Below are 10,128 nucleotides of genomic sequence, written 5' to 3' on the forward strand. Positions count from 1 at the left end.
TAATTAAGTCTCTGTTGCCCCTTTGATATAAAAGCAACTGCATTTGGGGGCACCGCCCCTCCCCTGAGTGTCTGAGGAAGGAGCAGCGAGGAAGCCCCCAGGCGCGTGTCTTGACTGAGGCTCACACGACCGCTGGGGAGCGCTGGCCGGTGCGGCTCCCGTGCTGCCCAGGGGGGCCGGCCCAGGCTCCAGGGTCTCCCCGCTGCTGGTGGGCAGGGTGTGCCCGAGCCAGCGCCTGCCTGACCCGTAAGCAGAGGCTCCCCCGCGGCCACGTGGTGGACAGCGGCCCCCACCCCTCCCCGCCCGACGCCCGTACTCACGCCTCCTTCCTCTGTCTCCGTTCTCCCCAGGGCCCCACTGCGATGGACTGGTGGAGGGACAATTTCTGGATCATTCTAGCTGTGGCCATCATCCTCGTCTCCACGGGCCTGGGCCTCATCCTGTATTGTGCCTGTCGGCAGCTGCTCGGGCAGGGTAAGGACGGTCGCACCGGGGCCTGTGGAGGGCGGGGAGCGCTGGGCTGCTCCCCCGTGCACCAGGGTTCCTTTAGGGCAGGAAGATTCATTCCGGGCCTGTATCGGCTGCATTTTGGATGAAGCATCATGATTCTCTGGGCCTCGGTTTCCCCCTCTGCTCAGTCCACAATCGACACATCGGCCTCCACGACTGCCCTCTCTAAGGTCGTCCTCTGAATTCTCTAGTATGACAGCTGCCTTGGCCTCCTCGGAACACACACGAGCAGCTTCCCGGAGGCCTTACGCCGACTTTAGATTGTCTACAAGTGGGTTTCCACTTTGCTGTTCATCTCCCCAAACGTGAAATCCCTGATCCGATGGTGTGTGTTCTTGAGATCATATCGCCCCCGATGACCGAAGGATGGTGAGCTCACTGAGCGCTGCGGCCCTCTCCCCGGGGGCGCACAGCCCGGGCGGGCATCCCTCGGGGATCCCGTCTCTCCTGAAAGGTCAGGGCTGCACGAGGAGTGAGACCTTGTCATTCTCCTCCGTCTGTTCTTGGAGATAAGACAGTTAAGGTTCAGAGAGAGGCAAAGCCATGACTGAGGCCTCATAGGAGTTGGTGGCAGAGTTGGGACCAGAACTCGGGTCCACTGGGCATCCTGTGCAGTGTTCCTTCCCGTCTACCCCTTGATGGTAGTTAGTTGTTTCCTATTTAAAGAATCTATTTATTAAAGAGAGAGGAAGAGAGCGCACATGTGCAAGCATGGGGGCGGGGCAGAGGGCGAGGCAGAAGCAGGCTCCCCACTCAGCAAAGAGCCCTATGCGGGGCTCGATCCCAGGACCCTCAGATCATGACCTGAGCTGAAGGCAGACGCTAAACTGACTGAGCCCCCCAGGCGCCCCCCCACACACACACTTTTTAAAAAGATTTTTTCTTTCTTTCTTTCTTTGAGAGAGCTGGAGCATGGCGGACACTGGGCCGCGGGAGAAGCAGACCCCCTGCTGAGCAGGGAGCCCGTAATTCTTCATTTTTTAAGTACAGGCATGTTTTGGCTTCTATACTCCTCTGTCCATTTGCCTCTTAAACAGTTTCCTTTTTAGATACGCACAAAACCGTGACCCTGAACAAAAACCTCATCTGTTCTCTTTTATCTCGACCCGCGGTATTAACCCTCGAGGATTAGCGAAAGGCTCGGCGGGCAGAAGGCCCGTGGGGACGCCAGTGTCCTCCGCTCACCTGCTCCCTGTCCCCGAGTCCGTGTCTGCTCGGTGGTTCTTCCCCCCACGCCCTGAACACAGCTGGTGTTGAGGACTTCTGAGCCACAGAGCCCCCTCCTGCTTTCTTCCTACGTGGACACGCTTATCTGACTCCTTAGGCAAGAAGTGGGAGATTGCCAAGCCCTGGGAAGACAAGCAAAGGGATGAAGAGAAGATGTACGAGTAAGTAAGAGGAAATCCTTCATTTCTCCGTTCAGAGGGCTCCCGCTCCCACCCACCCCTGCACCTGCGCTACTCAGCCAGGGCACCCTGATGGTCTACTGCGCCTGCGCGGCCGCTCTGCTACCATGGGGGGACAGGACTTGGGCTTTGGGGCCCCGGGGCACCGTCCGTGGCTCTGCATTCCACATCATCCTGGTCCCGTCTCCTCCGGTGGCGGTCACAGGTCAGGCTCTGTGTGCTGGGCCCACCACTTTTCTTTTAAGATTTGATTTTTAAGTCAGCTCTACCCCCAACCTGGGGCTCGAACTCGCAACCCCAAGGTCAAGAGTGGCTCCCGCCACTGACTGAGCCAGCCAGGAGCCCCATCCTCCTCTTTTTTCTTTTTTAAGATGTTATTTATTTATTTGACAGACAGAGATCACAAGTAGGCAGAGAGAGAAGAAGCAGGCTCCCAGCCGAGCAGAGAGCCCGATGTGGGGCTCGATCCCAGGACCCTGGGATCATGACCTGAGCCGAAGGCAGAGGCTTTAACCCACTGAGCCACCCAGGCGCCCCTACCCTCCTCTTCTTAAATGGATCACAAGTGCGCTTAACGAAAATATGCCACCTGCCTTCCTTTTGTATTCTGTGACATATTTGGGGCTTTTTGAAAAATATTTTATTTATTTATTTGGCAGAAGGGAAGAGAGAGAGAGAGCACACGTGCACAAGCAGGGGGAGGGGCAGAGGGAGAAGCAGGCTCCCCGCTGAGCAGGGAGCCACACAGGACTCCATGCCCGGACCTGGGATCCTGACCTGAGCCGAAGGCAGACGCTTCACCGACTGAGCACCCCAGGGGTCCCAACTTGGGGCTTTTATGATTGCTACGTATTGGGGGGTACCCAGGATCACCGTTAGGCTTGACGACTCACAAGAAGCACTGCCAGGACCCAGAAAAGCTACAACCGTCACGGTTTGGGGTTATTACAGTAGAAGGGTACAGATTAAGTCGGCAAAGGGAAGGCATACCGGATGGAGGCCAGGAGAAACCAGGCACGGGCTTCCGCCGGTCCTCTCGCCGCACGAACGCGGGCGCCGGGCTTGCTTCTCCCAGCATCCACGCGGGGCACCATGCACAAAAAGCATCACCAGCCAGAGAGGCTCCCCGAGCTTGGTCCCGGCTGTAGAGTGGCTACTCCATCCCGGCCTCTGAAAGTTTTGTTTGCGTTTGGCTTCTTTTGCTCACCGTCTCCGCGAGTGTCCTTGCGGGCGGCTACAGACGGTTCATCCTCACTCCTATGGAGCGTCCCACAGTGGGGGGGGACCGTGAGGGACTGACCCACTCTCCGGCTCACGTGCATCTGGGTGGTGTCCAGTCCAGGGTTGTGGTGCGTGGTGCCATGAGGAACGTTCCAGTCCGTGTTTCCGGTGAGCGCGTGCGACCATCTCAGCGGGGTGGATAAAGTCGGCTTTAGGTAACACCGGGTTTGGCGCTCACCTCCCCTTCCTCGAACAGTGCAGGAGAACCCCAGAAGGCAAGCTCTGTGCTAAGTCCGGCTGCTCCCAGGGCCAGGGGAGCCGGTTTCCTTACAAACGGGATCCAAAACCTAGAGAAGGAGATGCCTCCCGCCTTCGGGAACCGGGACGTGGATGTTCAACCCTGTCCTTTTCCTGTGGTGTCTTCCTTCCAGTCGGCTGAGCCGGGACGGTCAAAAGCACAGACTTACTCCTCCTCTCTCTCCCTCTGTCTCCAGGAATGTTCTCAATGAACCGCCGGTTCAGTTACCCCCTCTGCCTCCCAGGGGTTTGCTTTTTCCGGAACACACATGTAAGTGTCTGTCGCTGATGACAGTTTCCTTCAGGGTAGGGTAACAACTAAGTGTCTGAGCTCGGGCTGCCCGCACGAAATACCCTAGACTAGGTGGCTTAAACAACTGAAATGTATTTTCTCACGGTCCTGGAGGCTAGACGGTCACGATCAATGTGCCAGTCAATTTGGTCGGGGGGGATGGGGTAGGGAAGAGGGAGGGAGGGCACTCTGGTGTCTCTTCTTATAGGGACATAAGCCTATGCGATCAGGACCCTACCCGTACGCCTCATTTAGCGTTAATTACCCCCTTAGCGGCTCCAACCCGAACACAACCTCGTTGGGGGCTTAGGCCTTCAACATAGGAATTTTGTGGGGACACAAAACCAGTCCATACCACTAACATCTGCCGATGGTACCATCCTTCTGAAAGGGACCAAGAAGATAAAAGGGGAGCGGAGTGAGTCGCAACCCTCCTGGCGTTCAACATGCAAACTTACATTCAAATCCCGGTTTGCAGCATGAGTGAAAAGAAACCTGGGGTGTCACTGGGCCTCCCACACTTCCCATCAGAAACACTCTGCCTGGTTCCCTGGACTGGAATGTTCTTCCTCAAGCTGCTTAGGTAGTGGCCTCACTGCACCTTTCGAGGTCAGCCCACATGTCAGCCCCTCAGGGCGCCTGGGGGGCTCGGTCAGTTAAGCATCCGACTCTTGGTTTCAGCTCAGGTCATGATCTCAGGGTCCTGGGATCGAGCCCCACGTCAGGCTCCCTGCTTAGTGTGGGGTCTCCCCTCCCTCTTTTCTGCCCCCCCTCTTTTTCTCTCTCAAATAAATAAAATCTTAAAAATAAAAAGGTCAGCACCCCAAAGAGGCCCCTCCTGTGCACCCTCTCTAAAACGAACCCACTAATTCTCTCCGTGAAATGCGTGGCAATTACCCAAAGTTGTCTTTCTTCGTTGCTGCTCGTTTGTTTCTGACCGCCCTCCTCCCGCTAGAACACAAAGTCGAGGAAACGGTAACGTTTTTGTCTGGCTCGCCTCTGTGGACCCACCACCAAGACCAGGGCCTGGGGCTTAGGAGAGCATAGGAATGTCTCGACTGAATGGGTACATCGTGAGATTAGCGCACATTTACTGAGCAGCCCGGCGGGGCAGGCCCCGTGCGAGGCACTCTGCGGGCGCCGTCTCGCGTGACGCCCCCAACAACAGTGCGAGGCACAGACATCTTTATTCCCCTTTGACGGATGAGGACACGGAGGCACAGAGACGGGCAGGGTCTCACCCACGGCGACACAGCGAGGGACCGCTGGAGCCTGGGGATGAACTGGGGATCTGACCGCAGAGCCCGGCAGGAAATGAGGGCCGGTCCCCTCGCAGGTGCACGTAGGAAGGAAGAGATCGCGGTCGAGAGCATTCCGGTATCATCTGAGGCCCACCTGGCTCGTTCCTTGTCCTTTTCCTGGCCGCCTTGGTGCTTTTTTGCTACATTCCCATTCCCCAAGCCCCAGTTCTGCAAACACCACTGTCCCCGTCCTTCCTTCTGAACAGCGATTCGTGCCTGAGCAGTTAGGGGAAGTTCTGGAAAACACTGTAGGTCCCTGGGAGGGATGTGCCAAAAAGGAAACGGGGTTTGTATCACTTCCCCACGAGAATGAGGGTATCACACAATTCTACTCATTTGGGTACCGGCTTAGGTCAGCTTGTCTACACTTCTCTTTCCTGGTCCCCATGACGGGGGGGAGCGGGGGGCAGGCAGAGGGACACAGGGGCCACGATGTCGGACCGACATCTGCCATCGCCCTGCTTCGGGGATCCTGAAGCCGTGTCACGTCTGTGCCTCGGTTCCCCCGTCAGATGGGGGTCTGCTCTGCCAGACCGTGGGAAGGTCACCCAAACCCATGAAAATCGTGCTGAGTCACTTCATCAAAAACATAAAAACATGCCACAGCTTTGCCGGTAAGGCCCTTGTTGTGCGCTCTAGTCCCACAGGAGACCCCAAGTGAGCCGCCAGCCACGTACTCGCGGGTCAACAAACTTAGAGACAAGAAGACCGTGTCCGTCCCGAGCTACATCGAGCCCCTGGACGATTACGATGATGTTGAAATCCCCGCACATATGGAAAAGCAGCGTTTCTGAGACCCCCGGCCCTTCCTTGCCGGCAAGCTGAAAAGGATTCGCGCAGCTTTTTCAACCCACTGAGAACAGATGAATCCCAACAGAGAGCGGGGTCCCGAGAGCCCGGGGTCATGTCGTGGGGCTCTAGAGGACAGAGCTTGCAGCTTAGAGCCAGAAGCACCAGCACCCAGAGGAACAGGGGCCGAGCTCTGCCCTGGAGACCCCAAGGGCTCAGGCCTTGAACCCTGAACCTCCCCGGGAGGACCTCTGGGCCCGGTGGCTCCCCTCCCCCACCCGTGAGAAACACTCTTCCCTCTCCTCTTCTCTTGTTCGCTCAAAGTGATGCCAAATCTGGGTGTTTGGCTGCTGAGCCTCCAGGCTCTCATCCCCAGTGGGGCCCCAGGGGTCCTACCCCCCTCCCCACTCCCTACCCCACACCCAGAGGGCTGTGGTTGGCCGTTCCAGCTGATCGCTCGGCTCGGCATGCGCAAGTCGCCGCATCACACCTTGCAGGTTCTTCAAGACTGAGCAGTGCGTTTTGTTCTTGTGAACCGTCCCCACCTCCACACCCTCCAAACCCCACAGCCTCTCCGTGACATTAGCCGGATGGACCCCAGATTCAGGTTCTCCCTGATTTTTTTCCTGCGCCTCCCGGTGGCATCGTGACAATCAACAAGGATGAAACTGGCCACCCTCTGGGCCAAAGCACATACACGCAGCAGGGCCATGTGAGATACGTGTCCTGGAAAGGACACAGGAAGGGAGGCTTCCCCGGGGAAAGTCATGGGCAAGAGGCAAGAAAGGGACAATTACGTGGCAGGTTCAAGAGGAGGGTTCCTTCCGTCACGTTCTGTGCAAAAAGCACCGAGATCGCTGTCCCCGAGTGCGTCTGGGAGGCTGCGCTTCACGGCGTGGAGGCTCTGGGGTCAGATGCTCGGAAGGGGCTGGGGGTCCTGCCACGGAAGTGCCCCCAATCCCGAGGCCCGAGGCAGCCTGGAGGCTCTGGAACCTCGTCCGTTCCTCGACATTGATGAGCTGAGCCCTCAGACTGGCACGTCCTAAGCAAACCGGAGACCTGATTTCTAAGCAATCCCTGGGGAATCTCGCAAAGCAGGCTCGCAGGGAGAGCGCCACGGAGCTCCGAAAGGCCGAGGGACCGCTGGACTGAGCTCCTCCTCCACACGTGGACACTGCGTGCTCAAGCATCCTCCTCTGCCACCGCGGGACCAGCGGGGACAGGGGCTTCCTCCAGCTTCTGTCTTTCTAGATTCCCAGCAGACTTCCCGTGTGACCACCGCCTTCTCGTGGGCCACATGGTGCTCTCACTGCAGCCTGACGGACCCCCGGAACCCCAGGAGCCAGAGAGGCCTCACTCCCCAAGTTACAGGGAAACAAAACGAGTAAGCCACAGGATGGACGCGTCCCGCGTGCACGCCTCCCTCTTAGGAACGGTCCGTAAACCGGCCACATCGATGACGAAAGTTAGAAGCAAATACCAGAGGGGAGTGACCTCCTCCTCGGTTTCTGGGATGGCCCCACCTCCTGTTCTCCTCCAGTGGGCCCACCTCCCCCCACCCCCGCCCCCAGGCTCTTCCCCGTGCCTGCCTGCATTCCCCAAAAACCCAGCGGGGGTCCACAGGCTCCAGCTGAGCCCACTCTTCAGCCCCAGCCCGGCTGCCCCCAGGACATACCCAGGACCCCCCCAATAGGGCCCTCAAGCTCCACATACCCCAAAAGGAACGCTGCCCTACCCCAATCCCAGACTCCCTGCGCTCTGCTACCTTTTCAGTCCCTGGAGTCAGAAACCAGAACAGTGTGCGGGGTCCTCCTCCTTCCCCGCGTCCCCGCTCTGTGACTGCCCCTGTGACCCGGCCCTGGTCAGGCAGCCTCTCCTGCCACTAACGTCTCACCCTCCACTCCCCTTTCTATGCGACAGCTAGTGGCTTTCTCAAGGGGACATCTGACCCCTCCATTCTCTTGCTTAAACCTCTTCTTCACCCATTACCCTCAGAAAAACCCTGAACTCCTTAATATGGGTTACAACACTTGTCAGGATCCAGTCCCCGGGTCTCTCCTGCAAACTTACCCCCCACCCCTTGCAACCTCCATTCCGACAAAATTTTTGCTCCAGTCACTTGAAATGACCTGTTCTGGGGTTTCTCTCACCCCTATGGCTATGCACAGTAACCTCCCTCCCATCTAGAACATTCTTCCCCACCTTCTCATCCCTCCTACGTCACCACCCCAAACCCGAACCTGGTGCCCTCTTCGATGATCTCCTCCCATAGCATTAGCATCCGGGGATGTCCCGTTACCTGTCTTCCTCCCCGACTAGAGTGACGGGAACATGGGGACAGGGACAGTGTCTTTCCTCCCAGTGTTTTCTCCGTCCCCAGCACAGTGCCCGGGAACTTTGTGGATACTCAACAAACATGGCAAAAGAATGATCAGTTGAATGAATGAATGAACAAAGCTGGCCCGTGGGAATACATCCGTCTCTGCGTTATAATTGCCTCCTTCTCCGTCCTTCCTCCTAATCCAGGGCTCCGCTGGGGTGGAGCCTGGCTCGGGGCTGTAGTCCCAATATTAGCACAAACTCTGGCACACAGTAGGCCCTTAATAAACATTTACTGGATGTTGAACATTCCTAGAAAATCTACCAACCAGTTGGACAAAAGCAAACAAGCAGTTTTTCCCCGAGCAGGCACGCTGTGGTTGAGATTTTACCCTGGGTACCTGCAGTAAAGCCACGTTTTTACCAGCTTGGTAAAAAAAGAAAAGTTTTTCCCAATTTGGATGATACCATTAAATATATCAAAAATTTTCAAGGCCTTTTTGTCTATTCTAGCCCCCTAGGACACCCCACATCAGCTGCATTGCCACCAGCTACATACTCACAGATAAATAAAGGTACAACTAAGAAGACAGTTTCTACCCCGAGCCTAAGTAATCTGAAGGTGATTATGATGATGTTGAAATTCCTACAAATATTGAAGACCCTCATGTGGAAACAAGTCCTGTTCTGTCATCTGAACTCTTTTGAGAACTGGTGATTTACTCATACCACAAATCAGTGGATTATATATTTTCTTTAAAACAGTTAAGTCTGATCTTTATAATATAAATATGATTGTTTTCAGGAAATGCTCTGGTATTACCAGTAAAAATTTTTACAAATCATGTGTTATCAGTTAATATGCTTTAGACTGCGAGGAACAGAATGCCCAACAATGGGGACTGTATGGCCTCCCGAGACAAGTCTACAGGTAAACACTCCGGGATTCAGCAGCTCTAAGACTCAGGAACAGAGGCTGATTTTTCTTTGATTCTCTAAGTTTTACAACTCGTGGTGGCAATGCAGCTGCCACAGCTCCCAGCATCACATCCCCACATGATAACATCTCAACTAGGGAAGAATAGGGCATTTCTGCCCATGTAGCTCTTTTGGGGACAGAGAACATCTTTCCTAGAAGCCCCTGTGACCTTCCCTGATGTGTCGTTGGCCTGCACGGGTGCACACTCCCAGCTGCGGGGAAGGCTGGGGAGGGAGCATGGGGCATTTTCAGCCTTTCTCGCTGGAGGTGGGCTCTGCTATCAAGGAAAAAGGAGACAAGAGTGGCTGGATAGGCAACCTCCCTGGGTCAGCTCACTTTCACAAATACCACTGTTAACGATTTGCACTTGTTCCCGGAACCCTGTCAGAGGTGTCGGGGGTTCAGGCCAAAGCCTGGCGTCCAGATACCCCCCTTCACCTTTCTTCTCCTCCAGGGTTTCCACACATGAACAACGAGGCCTACGGGTCAGATGGGACTTGTAACAGTAACAGCCCTAGCAGAACAGGAGCGCTACTCTGTGTCGGAGTTCTGAGGTTTCCACCCAACAATGTAACCACGTCCGCGAGCCGGCAGCTGGTGGGATGCGGGCTGAGAAGACCTGACCCTCCGCCTCCTCTCCCTCCTCCCCCTCCCTGCTCCTCCGAACCCACTCCGACGGGCTAGTTCTCCCCTGCCCTCTCGGGGGAACCCCAGGCATTACCTGCTCCCGCCATGCTCACGCAACAGAAGTTTGCACAGGCGTGCGTGACACGCCCGTGTGCTTTTGTGAAAGCTCGGGGAAGGCACACTTCAGATTTCTGCCTTTCAACCTAAGAACTTTTAAAAAATTTTTATTTATTTAGAATGACAGTGTGTGGGGGCAGTGCGCGGACGGAGAGAGAGAATCCCAAGCAGACTGCCCGCCGAGCGCAGAGCCGGCCCCAGGGCTCGATCCCAAGACCCTGAGATCACGACCTGAGCCGCGATCAAGAGGCCGACACCTCACCGACCGAG

General features: G+C 56.2%; 1 protein-coding gene across 1 annotated transcript; it reads left to right on the plus strand.

Moving 5' to 3' along the window:
• Positions 1–320: 320 nt before the first annotated feature.
• SCIMP (SLP adaptor and CSK interacting membrane protein) lies at positions 321–5,821 on the plus strand (the record flags this gene model as incomplete). Its single annotated transcript, XM_080825602.1, has 4 exons — positions 321–474; positions 1,835–1,898; positions 3,632–3,705; positions 5,667–5,821. The coding sequence occupies exons 1-4, from the start codon at positions 363–365 to the stop codon at positions 5,819–5,821; spliced, it is 405 nt and encodes a 134-aa protein (XP_080681728.1). The 5' UTR covers positions 321–362.
• Between the last annotated feature and the right edge of the window lie 4,307 nt (positions 5,822–10,128).

The sequence above is a fragment of the Martes martes genome, assembly GCF_963455335.1.
Source record: "Martes martes genome assembly, chromosome: 16".
Lineage (NCBI taxonomy): Eukaryota > Metazoa > Chordata > Mammalia > Carnivora > Mustelidae > Martes > Martes martes.